This window comes from Pogoniulus pusillus, chromosome 3, assembly GCF_015220805.1.
Source record: "Pogoniulus pusillus isolate bPogPus1 chromosome 3, bPogPus1.pri, whole genome shotgun sequence".
Lineage (NCBI taxonomy): Eukaryota > Metazoa > Chordata > Aves > Piciformes > Lybiidae > Pogoniulus > Pogoniulus pusillus.
Window position 1 is genome coordinate 41,682,349 of NC_087266.1, and position 23,182 is coordinate 41,705,530.

The 23,182-nt window shown below is 39.0% G+C and overlaps 1 protein-coding gene across 6 annotated transcripts in view; it reads left to right on the plus strand.

The window, feature by feature from the left end:
* Positions 1-23,182, plus strand: part of DIAPH3 (diaphanous related formin 3) — a 264,878-nt gene that overhangs the window by 140,870 nt on the left and 100,826 nt on the right. For all 6 annotated transcript variants that reach the window (XM_064174349.1, XM_064174365.1, XM_064174358.1 and 3 more), the window contains 3 exons: positions 7,426-7,550; positions 16,804-16,968; positions 22,956-23,091. In XM_064174349.1, the coding sequence (XP_064030419.1) occupies positions 7,426-7,550; positions 16,804-16,968; positions 22,956-23,091 (426 nt within the window). The remainder of the gene's footprint in view (positions 1-7,425; positions 7,551-16,803; positions 16,969-22,955; positions 23,092-23,182) is intronic.

Here is a 23,182-nt window from a genome sequence, read left to right on the forward strand (position 1 = left end):
GGGTAGCCCTGGGAATGAGGAAATGTTGTGGCTAGCTGCACAAAGGGGTGTTAAGGGGGGTAGTTGGTCAGGCCTGCCTCTAGGAGTGTGGACAGCCCATACTATGCTATGTAAGCCTATCAGAAGTACATGCCCCTGTACCAAATCCACGATGTAAGTAGCACACTTAGCTTCAATAAAGGGATTCATCACCTATGGACCACATTGGTATGAGTACTGTGTCCAGTTCTGGGCCCCCCAGTTTAGGAGGGACATTGAGATGCTTGAGCGTGTCCAGAGAAGGGCGACGAGGCTGGGGAGAGACCTCAAGCACAGCCCTACGAGGAGAGGCTGAGGGAGCTGGGATTGGTTAGCCTGGAGAAGAGGAGGCTCAGGGGTGACCTTATTGCTGTCTACAACTACCTGAAGGGGTGGTTGTGGCCAGGAGGAGGTTGCTCTCTTCTCTCAGGTGGCCAGCGCCAGAACGAGAGGACACAGCCTCAGGCTGCGCCAGGGGAAATTTAGGCTCGAGGTGAAGAGAAAGTTCTTCCCTGAGAGAGTCATTGGACACTGGAATGGGCTGCCCGGGGAGGTGGTGGAGTCGCCGTCCCTGGAGCTGTTCAAGGCAAGGTTGGACGTGGCACTTGGTGCCATGGTCTAGCCTTGATCTCTGTGGTAAAGGGTTGGACTTGATGATCTGTGAGGTCTCTTCCAACCCTGATAATACTGTGATACTGTGAGTCCTTACCTTTCCCACTCCCTTGCTACCTAAGTGAGGCCAACTTAACAGGATACAAGTCCCATATTCTTCTGAGAGTAATATGCATTTTAGAGTTGACTTTCTTAAACATTCTTGCTTTCTGAACTAACTCAATGTATTGAAAATAAGTAATTAAACAGTTTCTTGGGGTTTGTTTTTTTTTTTTTTTTTTTTTGAGGGTTATGCCTGTGTGTGAGGTATTTTACTTTGTGGGTTTTTTTTGTTTTGTTTATTTGGTTTTATTTTGTTTCTTGTTTTGTTGTTTATTTTCTGAGTGCACACACAGTGGAAAAAAGCTCCACTGAAAAGCAGATGGAACATTTGCAGTGCTGCTAAGTATGTACTGCAAATCATAGAATCAATCATGTTGGAAGAGACCTCCAACATCATCTAGTCCAACCCAATACCAAGCCCTGTCCAATCAACTAGACCATGGCACTAAGTGACTCAGACAGGCTTTTTTTGAACATCTCCAGGAATGGCTACTCTGCCACCTCCCTGGGCAGCCCATTCCAATGGCAAATCACTCTCTCTGTGAAAAACTTCCTCCTAACATCCAACCTAGACCTCCCCTGGCACATCTTGAGACTATGTCCCCTTGTTCTGTTGCTGGTTTCCAGGAAGAAGAGAGTGGCCCCTTCCTGGCTACAGCCTCCCTTCAGGTAGTTGTAGACAGCAATGAGATCCCCCCTGAGCCTCCTCTTCTCCAGGCTAAACAACCCCAGCGCCCCCAGCCTCTCCTCATAGGGTTTGTGTTCCAGGCCTCTCATCAGCTTTGTCACCCTTCTCTGGACATGTTCCAGTATCTCAATATCTCTCTTGAACTGAGGGCCCCAGAACTGGGCATAGTTATTTATATGTGTTATTTCTCCTAATGGTTATGGCTTTAAGTTTTGCACAGTGCTCTTCCCTTGCCAGTAGTTTTCAGATATAGTTATGCAATGAACTGCTAAAATGTAAGTGAAATGTTATTTTTTCTGAGTGTAGAAATATGTGCATCACTTGCAACCATGACTCAGCAAATCAAATATTAAGCAAAAGACTGAGCATTTGCACACTGTAATCAAAACAACATTTCAGTCTAACATGATATTAAAGTATATCGATAGTTCATGCAAGTAGCTTGCTTTCTTACAGTGATTCAACAGTAAAGTATCATTGCAAATCCCTAGTGCAGTCCTTGAGCCCCCAGTTGTTTAAACATACAGACAGTTTGATCTGTAGACAGTGCAGGATTTGGGTGGAACTGCTCAATACTTTCAACTTCATATTCATTCAACTGTCTATAAACATAGATGTTACTGAGAGTTTTCCTTGCTGTGTAGTGTTTTAAGTGACGGTGAGGTTAAGACAAAAGAATATATGCACTCTATTGGGGAAAAATTCAGATACCTGCTGAAAGGGAGTTATGCAGAAATCAGTTGCAAGAGGACCCTTGAAATGATGGAAAGGGCAACACAACAGACAAGCTGAATACATTGTGCAGATGCATAGACTCTTAAAGGTGAGAAAACTCAATTTTAATGAGTAGGTAGGTGCCATAAGTGCATATGTATGTACATACTAGGGAACTGGGTACAAAAATCCTTCTTCATTGCCTACCAATTACACATTAGTATGCTCAAATTCAAAATAAGAGACAATTAATTAAATCCTGCTTAGAGAGCTACTTTTATGTGTGCAATTGGAGTCTGTTTTGGCTGCAGAAGCAAAAGTCCAAGGGCTCAAAAGGCAGTGCGGGAGCCTTGAGGAAAAAGGATTTTAACAAGAGTATTGTATATATACACAGAGAAAGAAAGGGGGAAAAAAGGCAAGAAAGCTAGGAAATGGCTGTAGAAGACAAGAAAAAATGTCATCTTGGGAGAAAAAAATCATAAATATTGTATTTCAAGTCTTCTGTAAGACTGAGTGAGTATATCCAGCTAGATGTTTTTCAGCTGTTAATGGATATTTCAAGGCTTTGCTGATATTTACAGAAACCTTCTAACACTTTGCCTCTGGAATATTTATTTGTTAGCACTCTAAAACTGTCTGACAATACAAGAGTTTATTTAGTTGGGTTTGAGCATGTTTTTAGTCTGTATTTTGTCATTTAACTTTAGTTTTATTGCTGCATCAATAATATGTTGCTAGTTTTAAAGAACTGTTTACCAGGCTCTTTCCACCAGTCCAGCATTAAGTTCCAATGGCAAAAGTAGTAATATATTTCCAGATTAATTTTTCCATATTAATTTTGTGTAATATTTTGAGTCAGACTAGATATCAGCTTGTCACCATCACTCTCTCCCTTCAGAATACAGGGACAGGAGTAGCACAAGGGAAGCAAAATACAAGGGAGGCAAGAAGAAAACTCTTGATTTGGGGATTGTGACCGTCTGTCCAAGAAAATAGTCATATGAGTTGGGCAGCATATAGGATTTCTGACATACCTGTGGAGATAAGTGGCAAAAGGCTTACAGCAAGAGAAAGGAGAGAGCACACTATTAGTGTTGTTTTGCTTTGGATCATTATTTCTAAGATTTAAGATAAAACAGGTATAGCTTCAAAACTATGAGACACACTGCTTTAATTTTAAGGAAGAATAATGGTCTGGAGGTGAAGGAGAAAGGATCTAAAGGTGTCCATAGAAATTTGTTGAAAGAAAAAAATCATCATACTGTATTCTTATTTTGTAAATGCCAGTTTCTGTTTCTACATTCTTAGATATCTGAGATAGGTAACTAAAAGTTTAGTAAGTACATTTTTTTTACCATGTTTTACTGTGGCTATATTAATAATTGTGTGACTATAGAACATTTGAGAAACCTAAGAGTAAGGAAAATTTTTGACAATTACAAATCTCTATCTGACCTTGTTGAGATAAAAATTTAAAGTGGAGAGAAGGATAAAATCTCTGCATGGGGTTGTTGTGGCCAAAGTGCAGCACCCTGCACTTGGAGCTATTGAACCCCATCCCCTTGGACTCTGCCCATCTGTCCAGGCGGTCAAGGTCCCGCTGCAGAGCCCTTCTGCCTTCCAACCCAGCCACATCTGCCCCCAGCTTAGTGTCACCTGCAAACTTGCTGATGACTGACTCGATGCCCTCATCCAGATCATCTATGAAGATGTTAAAGAGAATGGGGCCCAGCACTGATCCCTGAGGGACGCCACTAGTGACCGGCTGCCAGCTGGTATCTCCAGTAGAACTGTAGAAATAGTAATGCAAAAGTAAAAGGGGCTGGTGAGTCACCACCTGAAATACTGTGCAGAAAGGTTTTAAAACAAGCAGGTGAAAAGGCTTGTGGAAATAGATTCTAGTTCTCTTATTAAGAAACATGAGGAAACTAAGAACAAAGATGTTTTAACTATGAAAAGCAGAAGATGAGGAAGTTTAATCCTTGCGTGTAAAAATGCTGTGAGCCTTTATGAAAAAGTATGTGAGGATTCAGAGTGTGTAAGTGGGAGATCGTTGGGGCACACATTTATTATATTCAATGAACAACTGGGTTTTGTGGGCTTACTAACATTCAAAACCCCAGTCTTTGACTGTGCTTCCAAATGGAAACTCATAGCAGTTGCTAACTTCAGTTTCGTTGGGGTTTAATATCTGAATCTTCACAGGATTAGGGATCAAAGTTAGGAATGTTTTAGATATGTTTTTCTATATTTTCCATTCTTCTGTGTCCCTTCAGATTTTATATCATATATTCCAAGTGGGCAGTATGGAAGGTTGGCAGGTATTTTGTGTCATCTTTTTATTGGAGAGCTGCTTATATTTACATAATTGATGTTTTTTTCATCTGTTTTAGCTGAATTGTAAGTCAAAGGCAGTAGTACCAGCATCATGTGAGCTGGCCTCTGCTTGAGTCTGTCCCTTAAAGGAAAATATAGCTAATAGTTGTTCACTGCTAAAATGGAAGGAATATTGAATTTTTAAATTCAGGAACAATTTAAGATCATGACAGAGGTGGGAAAAAAAAAGCATTGGAACAAGAACATTTAACTATTCGATATCAAAAGAACTGAAGCAATAAAAACAAAAATTGGTTTTGCTGGAAGCAAGAATTCTAAAATCTCTTGTTTGCAGTCTGTTAATCAGCTCTAGGCAGTGGGTTTCTAGGCTTGTTTTGGTTTTCTTTTATATAGCTAAGCAATGTATGTCTTACTCAGCAGTTATCTGCAGTTCACGTAGAGAATTTTCTAGCAGGTTGGATTTTTTAGTCTAGTTTTGGTTTGGTTTTAAGCCTGGGAAACAGCCTTTCTTGGGAAACAACCTTTAAAACCAAAGGAGTTGAGGAAGGCTGGACCTACCTCAAGAAAGAACTCTTGAAGGCTCAGGAACAGCCTTTCCCTATGATCCGTAAGATGAGCCAACGAGGGAGACAACCATTTACAATCGAGTTACTCACCTAGTGACTGCGGGGAAGGCTGTGCATGTAGTCTACCTGGACCTCAGCAAAGCCTTTGACACCATCTGCTGCAAAGCTGGCAGCTCATGGCTTGGACAGATTCACTCTGAAATGGGTGACTTTATTTTCAAATCAAGTTTGTTTCTGGAACCTATGAAGATTGAAACATATATGTAGTCAACATTCTCAGCTTCTACTTTTCAGTCTACTTTCTTTACTAACTGAAGCCAGCTGACCTACCTGGTGATGATTTGCACTTATCAGTCACTGAGTGAAAATCTACCAAGTCTTAGCATAAAATTGGATAAGAGTGTACAGCTGTTAAAACTTTGATTGTAAACAAAATGAGTTATATATTGTAATACAAACTTGCATATATATTTCCTTATTCTTTTTTGGAAAGGTGATGGTCCCTAAATCATTTGGGATTTGGGTTTTTTTTTAGGTTACATTAGCATTTTTACAGGTTGCCATTGATCATTTTTGCATTATGTTAACCTTTGTGCTATGAATGGAATTGTAGTTGCTATGCAACATTTTACTCTAGCTGTTTGGGGACTGTGCCAGGTTTTTGTGAGATAAATAAGTCTTCAGTATGTGTGCCTTACACTTTCTAACGCATAACTCTGCTCAATGAATGAAATCGTGGATCCACTACAAGGCTGAGTAACATCACAGGGCCACAGACTTCCTCTAATGGGTTTTTAAGTGTAGTTTGAGTTTCTCTTTTGAGGAAAAAGAAAATCAAGCCATTAGAATAAAATTCAGAAATGTTCTTATTTACATATTGTGATGGTTTGGGAGTTACCCCCCCACACGCACACTTAATGAAATCACCCAGACTAGACTCAGCTTGCTGGAAGTTAAGGAATGAAGCTATATTTACAGCTTAGCACAATTGTACAAGCAGATATTTAAAATATACTTCAATATTTATGGTTATATACACATTAAAAATAATACAGAAACACAATACCCTTCCCAGAAATCAGATTGCCAGGAGGCTCCTGACCTGAACTTCCTCCCCCTCTTTTCCTCCCTTCAGAAATAACCAGATCAGTCCCCATAAATCTGGAAAGATCTGAGGTGAGGTGTCAAAAAGATGACAAGGAGGTTAGAGATTAAAAAAAAGGGTTAGTTTGGATTAAAGAGTTAAGGCAGAGGCAACCACACAAATCCAGATCACTGGAGAGGAGCAGAACTGAGAGCTGAAAAGTGTGTGAGAAGTGAGTGTCTTACCTATATTTTGACTAGTTGCATTTCTCAGCAGAAAAATTAGTGATATAGGCTACTGTTGGGTTTTTTCCCTTTCTTCTCACAGCTAAGGATTTAATTTCTCTCAGTAAAATATTCTAATTAGCCTCAAACCAGCACATATATGTTGTTCGTATGGAACGTATTTAAATGTTGATTACTTCCTGAATGATCAGGAAGTGTGTTTTAGCTGGTTACAATAATATAAATCCAGGACACAATACAAGACAATAGAAGTTATCCTTAGGTTACTCTTATGGTCTTTTGTGTTAATCAGCTATTACAGATCAAGTGTTTAACTTCTATGCATTGCCTTAAATGGGTGAAAGCTGTCTTTCTCATTTTCTGATCAAGAAAATATGTGCCTTTTTACTTTCTTCTTTAAATCCCTGATGCTTCATCTCTGCTCTTTTCCCCACGTCCCTGGTTTACTCTGCTGTGCTTTCTCAAGTGCTTGCACCTCCCACCAGCTTAACAAACATTACTGCTCTGGCGAATTACTTTGATTTATTTGTTTTAATCAGGCATTTGCTTTCAAACTAGGGAACCAAATCTTAGGTTTTATGTGTAGGTGTTCATTAGCCACACTTTATCTATCACAGAGTTAGAGAATGTTTTGAGGGTCTTATTTTCTTCATGATCTTCCATACCAGTGTTCCTATTTTCTGTTTTAACAGAATGAGATTGAAGAAAGCATTGTGATTCTTGGAGTAGCTTCAAAACTTTGGTTAGTCAGAAGAGACAGACTGGCATATGAATATCTGAGCTTATTTAAGACAGACTGATAATTGCAGTGCAAAACATTAGGTATAAAAAGAGACAAAATGCAATGTTTAAACAGCATACATCTAATCAGAATTAGACAACTGCCTGAGTGAGAGGAACTGCACTTTGTATAGTGACCCCCTCCTATTGTAATTTGTTCAATGTGCTTATATTTCAGAATTTAAAATGTAGGATGCTGAACTGGGTAAGCTTTTAACATGTATTTTACAAACAGTTTCTGGTTTAAAGTGTTAACAGAATGAATGTTCTGTGTTTTAGTGTCGGCAGAAAACCTGGAAAAGAGCTTGAAGCATATGGAGCAGCAACTCCAACAGCTTGAGAAGGATCTGCAGACTTTTCCCATTTCTGAAGATAAGCATGATAAGTTTGTAGCAAAAATGTCAATATCCTTTGAAACAATTACAAAAAAGTATACAATCAAAAGTAATTTAACTGCATTGCCATCAGTTTTAAATTTCTTTGCATAACTTCTGTTTAGTCTGCAGCATTTATTGGTGAAAAATGCAACTCTCTTTTTTTCATCTAGAACTAAATACATGAACAGTTATAAAAGATTCATTGGTACTGGTAGAATGAGGAGAAAAATCCGTCCTGTCAGGCTTGACACTGTGTATAACTTTATTAATGTAGTGAAAAAATATTTATAATAAGGATGTTAAGCACTTCACTTTAATGCTAAGTATTTTTTTTTATGTGAGAATATCTTAGAAAAAGATGTCTCATCCTGTGTTTACTTGTTTTCTAAGACATGCCTTACCACTGGGAATGTTTTTGTAGATGCAATCACAGAACCAAAAAACTTCTTTTATTTCAGAAATGAGATTCATAGCATGGGAAAACTGGTTTCTGGTCTTACTTTTGCCAAAATTTCTTTTATCCTTTTTCTTATTATTTCTTATTTGTTCCGAATCCTGCAGTCAACTTCACTGCCTATCTCTCTCGTAAGAAAGCCTTGCGACATGAAGATACTTAATTAAAGCAAAAAAACTCCAATCTTTCACCTAAACCTCCCTACCAGATGATGGTCATATATGCTTGACACTGAGACTAATCTGGAAGCTGGAATAGCAGATACAGAGACAGGTTGAGATTTTCTCTGCAGGCACAGTTAGGTTATTACCTAGCTGGAAGACTACTTTGTTATGTACAAAGGCAGGGGGACTCAGGAGACATTTCTCTTGATTAATCTCATACTGTTGAATAAAAGATGGCAAGGAACCCTGAGGCCAAGTGGATATACTGGTTCTTAGCACATCAGGGCCAGTTTCCTCTTTGGTAGACTAGCTGCAATCAAAGTGTTTACAACTTTGCTTTAGGCCTTCTCTGGACTCTGTGGGTTATCTGTAACCTTTCAATATTGTTGGTGAGGTTGTTGTGTTGTTGCTGTTGCTGGCTTTTTTTATTCCAGCTCAATGTGGTTTTGAGAGATACATTTGAGCCTACCAGCATGGTGTCTCTTTAGTACAAAATATAAGCTTTGTCCCTGAAGATGCCAATAGCATAATAGGAGAACTAAGAGAAGTCCTGAAGGCAAGAAAGAAAACATTATATAGGAAGCTAGAGGAAAGCATATCCATAATAACAGTCTTAGAAATATTTCTAGCATTATATAAACTCTGTGTTTGCTTAAGAAAGTAGTATGTAGTCTAGAAAGTTAGGAATGGGAAGCACTTGTTAAGAAATTGAGCCTATGCAAAAGTACAGATTATTGGTGCAAAATAGTTACAGAGCTGGCACTTAAAATACCTTATTAACTGTTGCAATTTTAAGCTGATGACTAGGTCTTGAAGGAGCAGATAATTTAGTGCACAGCTTTCTTTAGAAGTGTGGTTATAAAACTTCCATACCCATAAAACACCTGTGAAAGAAATTAGCAAACTTCAGTTGAGAATGAGCAAAGAACACCCTGGAGAAACTGACTTTACTTAAGAAGGAGAACACAGGAAAAAATAAGCTGAGGGATAAATATGTACTTATGTACTAATGTTAAACATCTAAAATAAAATAATGGTTACATAGGATGCCTAATTTATTTTTTTTATTACTGACTTACTGGACTTAGAATCACAGAATCAATTTGGTTGGAAGAGACCTTTAAGATCATGGAGTCCAACTCTTAACCCAGCACTGCCAGGTCACCATTAAACCATGTCCCTCAGCACCACATCTTCATGGCTTTAATACCACTCCAAGGATAGGAACTCTCCCTCTGACTTTGGGCAGCCAAGGCCAGGCCTTGACAACTCTCAGGGGAAGAAATTATTCCTCATGTCCAACCTAAACCTCCCGTGGGGCTACTTGAGGCTGTTTCCTCTTGTCCTATCACTCGTTCCTTGGGAGAAGAGGCTGACCTCCACCTGGCTCCAACCTCCTTTCAGGGAATTGTAGAGAGCAATGAGGTCTCCCCTTGGCCACCTTTTCCCCTGCACAATCGCAGGTCCCTCAGCCACTCACAAAACCTGTGCTCTAGACCCTTTACCAGCTTCATTGCTCTTCTCTGGACCTGTTCCTGCACCTCAATTGGAGTGCGGGGCCCAAAACTGAACCCAGTGCTCAAGGTGTGGCCTATCCCTGCCCTAGTTCTGAAGAACTTTTCTGCACTGCCTGAGTGTGGAAGGTTATAAATTACATTTAAGATAACATGTCACAGTTGTGAAAAGTTTAATCAAAGTCAGATAGTTTACAGGTGGACTTTGTTGATAAATAGAATAACTTTTCTAAGGTTTAAAATTCTATCCCTATATATGAAGGGCATTAAATCAGTTTACTGATTGCCTAAAAAAGATAGAGAGCATCTTAACAAATGCAAAGTAGGATGTACACATTGTCTTTTTCGAGCATTTCCAAACCTGTGACCCTGTCAGAGAAGAAGTAGGTTCTCAGTGTATGCCAAGAAGATCAGCCATAGCCATAAAGTGGAATTTGTCCTTCACGTCAGTTTTCTGTAGGGGGAACTTCAGTTGACACTGCTGTGCAATATCTTGAATGGAAGGAAGGTCTCAAATGAAGCTCATTTTTTAAAAGGAAAATATAAAACAATAGCAATAGATTTCTAGGAGTGACCAGGAGTCACAAAAGACTTAAAAAATAAATCTCAAGAGTATACTGCATACCTACAGGTTGTCAGAGAGTGGTTCCAATGATCAGCCATAGGCAGTTGTTTCTGTGTAAGAGATGTTTTGATACATGAGGACTCTGAAAGTGGAAAATCAAAAAAGATTAGGAAAATACAGAAAAAATCCCTAAATCTGTCATTTTGCATGCTATACAGGGAGAAGGTTAGGAGCATAATTATTGTGTCCTATAATAACCAGGGTTCATCCCATTTAAAATTCTGTCCATCACATTAAAATATACTAACAGAAATGCTTTCTTGCACTACAGACAATTAAACTGTAGCATTTAATTTTGGGATGTTAAAGGGTGAAAATGTAATTAATTTCATAGAAGTCTTTAACAGTTAGCTAAAGATAGTCCAGCTGGAGCTATTAAAGAGTAATCCAGAGGTTTCTTTAACTCAGAAAAATCACTAACATGCAAACTGTTAGAAACTAAATACTACATCTGTTGAATTACCATGCTATACTTAAAAGTTCCCTTCTGGTTTTCCCTAATCATTGGATATTGACTGCTGTCAGAAACAAGTGAGGTGAATATTACTCTGAATAAATCAGTACTGGTCAAACCACCCATGCTACGTATTTCATTGTATTATATTATTCAAATAAACTGTTCTGACCTGTAAAGATTATAAACAGGAATAGCTTGTCCTCACCTGCTACTTCTCCCAACAGATAGGCAGTAATTTCAAAACAGTTAAGTTGCATATGGTTTCTGTAGTCTGTGAACACACTAATTAAAGAAGCTCTCTCTTAGAAGAACAGGAGCTTCAATAAATTACGAAGCAAAAGAAGGTTTGATGTAAAGGTTAGATAATCCTGCACAGCATGATGAAGCCCGGACCTGTCTTTACTTCTGTTCCTATGACAAGGAAAGCTGAATGATGCTGATGTCTTGAAAAGCATGCAGCTCATAAAAAGAAACCAGCAGGAAATCTGAGAAAGTAAGGATGGTGCTTTGTGGAAATAATTTTTCATCCTGAATACAATTAGGCTCCATGGACAAGCAGGCTATTACATCCTGTCGCTAAATATCACAACCCAAAGGCCCTAATGAACTGATTAGCATTCTTGTTTCTTTAGGAAGTCAGTTGGTGCACTCCTTTATTGACAGAGTCTATGATTATGAAGATTTCTCCTATATGTTAAATTGTGCTGCTTTGTCAGTCATCTTACTTATGCTAGATGAAAAGAAATTGTAGTTATTGTTGCTGTCCTTCTGATTGCTTTAATTGGGAAAGTCAAAAAACACAGAAGCGATATCGATCCAGAGTATGATATTTATGGAGTGAAATGGTTGATATAAAGCATAGGGAACAAAGTACTTCGGTACGTTCAAAATAGAAGGTTAGTGAGTTTATGTAGAGTATTTAAATTACATATTAAAAGCTTAATTAAGTAATGGAGTCAATATGTTCTTCATCAGTCCTGCTCGTGTCTCATTATGTAGTGAGCAGTAGCCACTACATAATTGACAAGTTTCAGCCTACCACTGAACACAGTTGGTGATGGCTATTTTTACAGGAGCTTATGGAACTAGTACTTGCTGCCTTTCAGCTTGCTTTTTTGATCAGTTCCTTATTTCTGTTTCCTTGTCATTTAAGTTGATTTGTTGACATTGCAAAGAGAAAAACAGAAAGAAAAAGAAAGAAGGAACAGCACTTACCCAAGTCAGGTAGAAAAAAAACCATTTCAAGTGCGAGGAAGAGACTATGTGCTGCTTCTGTGCAATAGCTATCAGTTACTTAATCAGCCTTACAGTTTCAACTTCCCTCTGTGCAACATAAACAAACCGAAGTCTTTAGGGTGTCCTTGCCTCCTAAGAACTTCTGGAGATGACAAGACCTGAGCTTGTTAGGTAAAAAAAGATTTTATGTTGCTTTCTGGGAGAGAATCCAAATGTTAACGTTTGGCAAAGGATGTAGATTTCATTTAAATGCATAGGTCCTTCACAAAGGCCTGGACTTGAGGCATGTATTACAGCTAGCACTGGTTTGCTCATAATATATGAGATAAGCACACTGGATGTGGCAGTTCTGCGTGATACAAGTACGTGTGTGTTTGTTTTAGTATTGCAGAGATAAGTAGAAGTGAGGGAGTCAGGGAAAAGATATTCTTTGACAACTGCTCTTCAGAAGGTACTAATTTAAAAATCTTAACATTTCTCTGTGTTTCTTGAACTATTATACTCAGAGACATAACTTCTTTGTTGAACTTTAGTTACGTGTATAAAAAGAAGTCTATTTTCGAGACAGTTGTAGCTATTTTCCCATGCTGATGAGAGGCCTGGAACACAAACCCTAAGAGGAGAGGCTGAGGGAGCTGGGGTTGTTTAGCCTGGAGAAGAGAAGGCTCAGGGGTGACCTCATTGCTGTCTACAACTACCTGAAGGGAGGCTGTAGCCAGGTGGGGGCCGCTCACTTCTCCCAGGCAACCAGCAACAGAACAAGGGGACACAGTCTCAAGATGTGCCGAAGGAGGTCTAGGTTGGATGTCAGGAGGAAGTTTTTCCCAGAGAGTGTGATTTGCCATTGGAATGGGCTGCCCAGGGAGGTGGTGGAGTCACCATGCCTGGAGGTGTTCAAAAAAAGCCTGGCTGAGGCACTTAGTGCCATGGTCTAGTTGACTGGATGGGGCTGGGTGCTAGGTTGGACAGGATGATCTTGGAGGTCTCTTCCAACCTGATTGATTCTATGATTCTATGACCTGATGTACAAAATCCTTGACAGAGCCCTACAATATTGACACCCTTTGGCTGTAGTAGAAAATCATTTGCTGAAATGCTGAAGACCTCAAAGTATTTTTGCACCAGTTTTCAAAGAAAGGTTCCTGTGATTTTTGTGAACACTGTAGCTGGCCAGGGTAGTGGCAGCCACAGTTCCATTTTGAAGATTCTGCTAAAATATGTGCAGCATCTGTGCACCTATTAATCTTTTGTTCAGAGTACTGTTTCTTTTCCAAGTTTCTACACTTACTACATAGGTTATTTTTTGAAGAAGTCATGAGTAGTGAATATGGAGGTCTTTTAAGGGAGTATTTGGTACAGATTAATGTAATTCGTTATCTGTTATAGTGTAACAGCTGCTTTTACTTGGCTTGATACTCTGCGTTGCATTTGTATTTTATATGCCACAATAAGTTAAAATCAATATACAGTTCAGACAAGCAATTCAGTATGAACAGAGCTGCCATGAATATGCAAGACCAAACATTACAAGAGTTAGAAATTTTTGCCACAGATATAACTTATCTCAGCCTTACATTGCTTTCCTTTTCCTTTAATGAGCAGAATGATGATCTCTGGTCCCATGAGTCCACAAAGGCAGTCTGTCAAGTGAAATCACTTCAGAAAAAGTTAACAAATAACTAAATTCTTGATTTCCTTTTCCTCCCACCTGTGTTGCAGCTCTGCTGTATTTCTGCCTTCATCCATCCAAAGCCAATGAATTGTGTAGCTGATAATGCATATACATCAACCTGTTCATGGTAATTACAGTTGGGATTGCAGTATTCAGTAGTATTCCCACTTGTATCCAGTTTAGCTAGTGCTGGTTAACAAAAGATGTATTTAAGGAAAAAAGGGAGAGGACTTATTAAAAATACCTAAATTGAAGCAGAGTCTCAGTAGAATACCAAGAGCACAGAGGTGTCTCACAATACACCAGATGGAAAACAAAAATCTTAGGATTCATTGTGTCTGAAATACTGGATTGTAAAGCATCTTTTCAGTACTGTATTTTGAGTTTAAAATTGTGCATTGTCAAGGAGAGTAATTTTTAATACTATAGGCTAAACAGCCTGTATGAACTCTATTACTATAGCTGTAACTTCAGCTATGTCTTGCAGAGAACCACAGAAATTTTGCTCTCTCTCCTCTTGCCTTCTTTCCTCCCCTAGTTTCCTTTTTAGGATATTCTTGGTCATATTATTAATTTAGAAGATGAACTATGCATTCTATCAGTAATTTTTTTTCTCAGATTCCTAGGAAGCTAAAGAAAGTTCTTGGTATATGATGTTTATACATAATGACCACAAACCAAATTTATCTTGTCTTCCTTCACACCTCCATTCTGTGGAAGTTGACAGCCTCATAATTGCAAAGAATAGTGCCATTTTCTTTAAGTTCTGTTAATGAACTAAGAATCACAGATAAGAAATATCCTAATTTGTAGGATTAAGAATCTTACAATGTGGAATTGCTTGTTTCTAGTTTCACTCAGCATTATTTTTGCTCTTTTATTTTACAATTGCTTGCTTTTCTTTATTTTTATTTTGTTTCTTTGGTTTCACTTGTGTGTTTTTCTGAAGCTGGTGATATTGGTCTCAACTTGTGTTCTTTTTCATAATCCTCTTTCATTTGTTTAATATTTAGGCACCTTTCCTTGCTGTTCCACCAATAGTTTGTTGACATCCTTAATAACTTGTAAAAGAAACTCAAACCTGAAGCTTAAACTCCTACAAGCTTTGTGCATCTTAGGAGATAAATAAAAATCAAATTCATGTCATAAGAAAAGTGGACCAGCAGCATCAATTCTTCCTGAGCTGCTGCTAGCTTATCAACACAGGCAGTCTGAAGCTGCTCATGAACTGCATCCTGTCAAGTCAGCAGCAAAAAGGAAAGATGCCCATACTGGCTATGGAACCTTGACAGTAGGGGATTGCTGGAAGATGTATCATTTAACATGATCAAAACCTAGGCTATAGTTGGTCTCTTTCTACAGGACTGTCCCAGTAGAGACTGTTCTGCCCTTGCAGATTCAGCTGACTGCCACCACAGTGACTGATTTGAATATTGTGGAAGTGCATTGTTTCTCCTTTCCTGCCTGTGTCCCAGAGCAGTATTGTATGCCTTTCTGAAATGCTTTGTGCATCACAATAAGAAAACCATTAACTGCTTACTTGGTATTTTAACAGCGATGTTAAGAAAACAAAATGACATTGAATAGCGAAATTGAAACAGGATTTACCCTCTAAAGAAAAGAGTGCATCAGAAAAAAAATGGAAGAGTGAAAGCAGTTATCCAGCAGTAAATTTTTACAGTGTGTTTTAAACAGCATGGTGAACAAAAAACTCTGTTTGTCTAGATTTTCAGCTACTTGATTAAAAATCCTGGCTTTCATAAAATAAAGTGGCCATAGCATATATATTTGTAGTATAAGGTATACAAATAAATTACCTTTTGCAGTAGTTGGGGTAAGGAATTGAGAGCAAAGGTAGAATTGCCATTTTTTTTCTTTGTAGTCGTTCCTACAGCAGGAAAATAATGGATCATGAATAATTGTTTAGCAACCATTCCAGTGAAGTAAACACATTATGATGTTGTCCTACATAAAGAAATGACTGCACACAATATTTCTTCTTTGAGCTTCTTTGGCAAACTATACTATCAAAAGTAGGGAGTTCATTTGGTTTTTTTTTATGCAGTATTTTGCTCCTCTTTATAAATCTTTCTGTCTTTTGTAGATGTAGTTCTAATCTTTTCAGCTTTTTGTAGATGCAGTTCCATTGTTTTCACCTTTTTGTAGATGTAGTTCTATTGTTTTCACCTCTAACTTAATTAAATTGTATTAACGTTGCAGATTTGTTTGAGAAGGATCTGTTGTAGTCACAGCAGAGCATAGAGCATAGAGCACAGATAGCTTTGGAAAAAGCATAAATACCTGATGCAGCTCCCAGGAGGAGAAACGAATGTACTGCTCTTGCTACAACAGCATTAAAAGAAAAGTTTCTAAGATAAACTTTTTACTTTTAATATTTATTTATTTTACTCTAATTTTCCTGTGAACATCACTATTTCTTGTTATACTGTTCAAGTTATTGGTATATGCTCTTAAATTCTATGCAAATTGTAGTTTGTATACCTAAACCTTTAGCCTCAATAAGGAGACAGCAATACTAAATAAAGTATCACAGTATCACCAAGGTTGGAAGAGACCTCATAGATCATCAAGTCCAATCCTTTACCACAGAGCTCAAGGCTAGACCATGGCACCAAGTGCCACGTCCAATCTTGCCTTGAACAGCTCCAGGGTTGGCGACTCCACCACCTCCCCGGGCAGCCCATCACTGCTTGAAGTTACATTAGTCCCATACATTTAATTTTGTACAGTGTTACATGCCAATGGAATAATCTGTAAAGCATTTGAGAAAATTTGATGAAAGAACCCTGATGTATTCATAGGCTTAATATATACAGTACATACTAGGAGGCATAGGCCATTGGAATGGGTTGCCCAGGGAGGTGGTGGAGTCACCATCCCTGCAGGTGTTCAAGAAAAGCCTGGATGAGGCACTTAGTGCCATGGTCTATTTGAGTGGCTAGGGCTGGGTGCTAGGTTGGCCTGGATGATCTTGGAGGTCTCTTCCAACCTGCTTGATTCTATGATATATGTCTTCCGATGAATTCCCTTGGTACTGTATTTGATGCAAATGAAAAACATACGTGAGATACAGATTGATTTTAAGTGAACTTTGCCTGGATTCACTGAACATTCTTGCAACCTTAACAGCAGCATACAGCTTCCTACTTCATGCCAGAGAGGATTTTCAGAAACTTTCACGGATCCATGAGAACATGGAAAAACTCTATCAGAATGTGATGGGATATTACGCCATTGATCTGAAGAAAGTTTCAGTGGAGGAGTTTTTGACGGACTTGAACAACTTCAGGACAATGTTCATGGTACAATCTGTTTATTTGATGCCTAATGTTTCTTAGGAATTATTCTTCCCATCTTTCTTTTTCTTCAGGTATTTCAGAACAAACTGGAAATTGTTTTTCCCCTTCTCAAGCAGTACCCAGTACTCAGTATCAGAAATTTTACTTTCCTAAATTCCTAGGGCATCGTAAAGATAATGCAGTTTTGAGTTATTGGTTGTGGATTATTTCTTTCTGAATTAACTGGAAATAACAATAATTTAAAACTGAGCTTCTTATATGCATTTATAACCCAAAGGTGAAAAACCTGAAACTGTACCTTTTCTAGATACAACTGCACTTTCTGTTTAAAGGATGCTTGTTATTTATTTCTAAATATTCTAACAAATATTCTCTAATTATAATTCAGGTTTTTCTCATACAAAATCCTAATCCAAGGTTTGTTTCAATTTTCACTTGCCAGCAACACTTGATCAGTATCAAGGTTTGTGTTTGTAAGCAGATTCCCTGCTATGGGAACTCAGCTGCTTATTCTGAACTTTTTTTTTCCTCAAACTTGGTCTGTTTCTAAAGACCTTTAATTTTTCGTGACAACAGATTTTAGGTTTATAATTTGTTTTTTGTGACAAGAGGAATTTAGGTTTTATGCATTTTTTAAATACTTACTTTCCTCTTTTCCCTTAGGAAGGGTGATCTTTGGTGGACTTTCCTCTTCTCCCTTAGGAAAGGTGATCTTTGGTGGACTTTCCTCTTTTCCCTTAAGAAGGGTGATCTTTGGTGGACTTTCCTCTTTTCCCTTAAGAAGGGTGATCTTTGGTGGACTTTCCTCTTTTCCCTTAGGAAGGGTGATCTTTGGTGGACTTTCCTCTTCTCCCTTAGGAAGGGTGATCTTTGGTGGACTTTCCTCTTCTCCCTTAGGAAGGGTGATCTTTGGTGGACTTTCCTCTTCTCCCTTAGGAAGGGTGATCTTTGGTGGACTTTCCTCTTTTCCCTTAGGAAGGGTGGTCTTTGGTGGAGTTTCCTCTTTTCCCCTAGGAAGGGTGATCTTTGGTGGGAAAGGCTAAGAATTATTATCATTATTTTAAATGTTTGAATTGAATTAAATCTGACAAAGAAATATTAGGCTGATCTGCATTGTTATGGGACAGCTGGTTTTGTATAGAGCTCAGAACATATTTATAACCATAATTGTCACTCTTACATTCATTGTTAGTTAGCAGAGCTTTGTCTTAGTGTAGTCTAAGGTAGACATCTACACATCTTTGCAAAACCATTTTTTTCTCTTGCATTCTGAACACTTGGCTGCTAAGCAGCTTTTTTCTGAATGAAGAAATGAAAGACTAAAAAAGCAAGTACCCAACTGTGTATGAATTTATTTATTTGTAGAACTTGGAAAAGGTGAGTCTCATCTTAATTTCCACATATTTTTCCCCGTGTCTGTAAAATTATCACTATATAAAGATATATTAGTCATTGCTTTGAAACAGTTAGATGTTATTGATGAGCATGACAGGAGAAACCTTGGAGAAAATTAATAATTATATCTTGTGGAGCACAGTTTGAAGACTCTAAGAAAAAACTATAGATAAGGCATGAAACACCTTATTATTCAATGACACAGAAAAAATATTGAGTAGCTGCCAAATTTTGAGAGGTTTTGGTAAAAAAAAATTTAAATGCCTGGAGTGATGTACCTGAGGTCTGATTTTTAGAATTGTTTAGCACTGGTCTTGATTACTGAGAGAAACTGAAGCTAGCTGACATCTTAGGAAGCTGTATCGGTTTTAGCTGGCTGGCCCCACTGGAAAGGATGGGGATGGCACAGTGGCACAGTGAAAGCTGTGAGGGCAGGCAGTTATTGAACACCATGGTGGCATCATGCTCCCTGCAAAAGGAAAAGGCCAGCTCGGACTGGGGATGATATTTTTAAAGACATGTTTAAATCTGGAGCCATAAACTTCAGGTTCCTAGCTAACTTTGGACTGCACTTTGTACTTTAGTGTTACTCAGCGACTGTGACAGTTGTTATTCACACTCTGTGAACACCAAATCCAGAGCACAGTTAGCTAGATCCAAAAAACGATTGAAGCACCTTACCTTCAGTGCTTTATCTCCTGAAGCTAAATTACTGTTACAGTCAGTGGAACATCTTAAGTATCAGACATCTCTGTTAAACTCCTGTGCTTTCACAGCACCAGAGGTACCGCTAGCAGGCTTACTCCCTTCCTTGGAAGGTTAGCTTTCTGAAATAAGACAGAGCAATTGTAGTGTTACCTCTTCTTGTGTTTGTTTAATGGTTAGATTTTTCTTGTGCATTGAAGGAGAGCAAAGGAAGATGCCTTGAATGAACAACTCTTATTCAAGACAGTATGGTAATCATAGGACATCCTTATCGTCTGCTGCAGATTGTTCTGCAACAGAAACATGACTTAAAGAGTCAGAGAAGAGCAACCTAGGAAGAGTTTGTTTTGTAGTCTTTGAAGTATTTTTCTTTTATATGGTGCAAATACCTGAAGGAAAATTAGAAACAATCAAAACGCAAGAGATAACCCAAGGATGCCTCCATCTGAGAAACTCTAGGCCTTGATATCATATGCAGAAGATGTCTACTTGGACAATTCTTCTGCAAGTTAATTTGGCACTCTGTGCCTTATGCTTAATGTAGTGTTACTCATATACAGCAGGTGCAGCTAGACCACGTTTAACTTTTTAAGCCTTTTGAGCAAGGAAAGGTTAAGACATTCAATCCTTGAAATGCAAGGAGAGTGAGACACAAATATGTCTATGTCTCAGTTGACTTTGTGACAATTCTTGTATATACATTTTACTTTAGAGCATAGATCTTTAAACACTGGTATCTGTATGTGAACTTGTGTCTAATCTTGCTTTCTAATCAAGGGAGATACATACTTGGTAAGTTTTCAGTTGGTTTAAAACAGAGTTAGTTCAGTGACAAATACAGTTAGAGAATTTGAAGAGTTATCTACCTGATATCTCAGAGAAGACCTAACAGCAGAAGTATCTAATGTCCTGGAGAAGCGCCTTAAATGATGCACAAGGGATCAGCACCCAGAAATTCTAAGTTATGGCACAGAACTTATGGAAGACCAATTGTCCTGATAGAGACAAGCTGGAGACAGGGTGTGGTCCTCCAAAGTTTCCAGTAATCACTGATCATGAAAGTATCACAGTATCCCCAAGGTTGGAAGAGACCTCATAGATCATCAAGTCCAACCCTTTACCACAGAGCTCAAGGCTAGACCATGGCACCAAGTGCCACGTCCAGTCCTGCCTGAACAGCTTCAGGGACGGCGACTCCACCACCTCCCCGGGCAGCCCATTCCAGTGTCCAATGACTCTCTCAGTGAAGAACTTTCTCCTCATCTCGAGCCTAAATTTCCCCTGGTGCAGCCTGAGGCTGTGTCCTCTCATTCTGGCGCTGGCCACCTGAGAGAAGAGAGCAACCTCCTCCTGGCCACAACCACCCCTCAGGTAGTTGTAGACAGCAATAAGGTCACCCCTGAGCCTCCTCTTCTCCAGGCTAAACAATCCCAGCTCCCTCAGCCTCTCCTCGTAGGGCTGTGCTCGAGGCCTCTCCCCAGCCTCATCACCCTTCTCTGGACATGCTCAAGCATCTCAATGTCCTTCCTAAACTGGGGGGCCCAGAACTGAACACAGTACTCAAGGTGTGGTCTAACCAGTGCAGAGTACAGGGGCAGAATGACCTCCTTGCTCCTGCTGACCACACCATTCCTGATGCAGGCCAGGATGCCACTGGCTCTCTTGGCCACCTGGGCACACTGCTGGCTCATGTTCCGTGTGAGCTACTAAATCAAGGCCACTTGATCAGTGTGATTAGGAAGGAAGAGACAAATACATTTAGATAACTGCAGTTCCAGATTGAGTCCTACTGGTCTTTTAGGGGATAAAGTAAATGCAAAGTAAAAATTTCCTTCGTCATTCTGTTAGGAAAATGTGTAACTTCTGCTCAAACTGTACTTGTTCCTGAATCACAGTTTGTCTTGTCCATCACTTTAGCTTACAGGGTGCACAGTCTGAAAATTATGTACTAAAATGAATTGAATCCAGAATTTTAGCATTTTGTAGTAGGCTTCTCACCTCCTCCCCCAGCATGAAGAAAACTGACAGTGGTGACTGGAGAATACACTGGGGAAGAACAGTTTTGCTTTGTTTAAAAAGCCAATTTCATTATTGTCATTTTTCATGATTGAAAGCTTGTTCATCTTCAGTTATCAAAGGCAGTATTTCCTCACAAGATTTATGTGATTATTTTTTCCCTGCCTTTGGTCACTATTTATTGCAGTGATGCTACAGACGGTGCCCATGGAAATAACGCTGTAATCCGCATTCATCTCTGCTTTATAGTACTCTTCAGTCCATTCTCATTTTTTCTTTCTTGAATGCAGGCTGGACATTTTTCTGCTTAAAACAACATGAGACATTAATTATCCCTGCAAACGTGCAGACTTTGCCTCAGACCTTGTAAAGATGTTAGCCATTTTGTAAGAGATGACACTTTCATCTATGTGAAAGATGAGATTTTGTGTGTAGCAGCATTCTGAAAAGAGAAACTTTGCACAGTGAAGAATAGTTGCATGACACATTACATTTCATGCAAGCCACAGCAGAGCACTGAGAATTTGTGCCCAGATGGCCAAGAGAGCCAATGGCATCCTGGCCTGCATCAGGAACAGTGTGGCCAGTAGGACAAGGGAGGTTATTCTTCCCCTGTACTCAGCACTGGTCAGGCCACACCTTGAGTACTGTGTCCAGTTCTGGGCCCCTCAATTCAAGAGAGATGTTGAGGTGCTGGAATGTGTCCAGAGAAGGGCAATGAAGCTGGTGAAAGGCCTGGAATACAAACCCTATGAGGAGAGGCTGAGGGAACTGAGGTTGTTTAGCCTGGAGAAGAAGAGGCTCAGGGGTGACCTCATTGCTGTCTACAACTACCTGAAGGGACATTGTAGCCAGGTGGGGGTTGGTCTCTTCTCCCAGGCAACCAGCAATAGAACAAGGGGACACAGTCTCAAGTTGTGCTGGGGAAAGTACAGGCTGGATGTTAGGAGGAAGTTGTTGGCAGAGAGAGTGATTGGCATTGGAATGGGCTGCCCAGGGAGGTGGTGGAGGCACCGTCCCTGGAGGTGTTCAAGAAAAGCCTGGATGAGGCACTTAGTGCCATGGTCTAGTTGACTGGATGGGGCTGGATGCTAGGTTGGACTGGATGATCTTGGAGGTCTCTTCCAACCTGATTGATTCTATGATTCTATGATTTACCAGTGCACACAGCTAATGGCAAAAAATAAAAAGATAATCCTCAAATAGCTTTGTTAAAAAGTTGCTGAATATGACACTTTTTTTTTTTTTGCTTAATGTATGAATGCACAAAATAATAATTAAAAAAACACTCTGAACCTCATAGTTTTCTTTGTCTTTGTTGAAAGCTTTGAAGTATTTATTTATAATTAAATTATTATTTTACAAAATATTTTATAATTCAAATTAAGCAGTGTTGAACAGTTATTAACCAGAAGACAAGAACTCATCATCCTAGGGAATTAATGCCTATGTGGATAGGAATAATGCATAGCTAAGTCACCCAAGCAGCCTTGTTTTGCTTGGTACAGAAGCAGCATGAGAAAGAAAAGATGTTGATGCTATTCTGGAAATGCCAATGGTAACATACTTACCATTTTATAAAGCCAGGTGGTTTAGATATTTTGAGTTTAATGTGTCTATTCTTAAGAGGTATTTCTTGCTGAATTTATGTTCCCCATCTGGGGACAATTAGTATGCTTTTAATGTATTTTATCCTGCATTTGTTTTTCCTTCTGAATAAGACATGCTATATATGGACTGTAAATACCTCTTTGGCTTGATAAATTAAGGTTAGTTAGGAAGATGTGATTTTAAAGCTTTTTTTCTTATGTATGAAGTCTTGACTTTATTTTTGCTGAGAATTCAATTATAATGGAGCTTTTTTTTTTTTGTAGGAAGCAGTAAAGGAGAACATGAGAAGAAGAGAAGCAGAAGAAAAACAGAGGCGTGCTAAAATAGCTAAGGAGAAAGCCGAGAAAGAAAAGCAAGAGAGGCAACAAAAGAAAAAGCGCTTGCTGGAAATGAAAACAGGTAAGCAGAAAATGCTCTTTATGTAGGGTTTTGCTGGAAATTAACTTGCTGTATTTTCATTATCTGAACGTGCTATGAGAAAAGCCAGAAG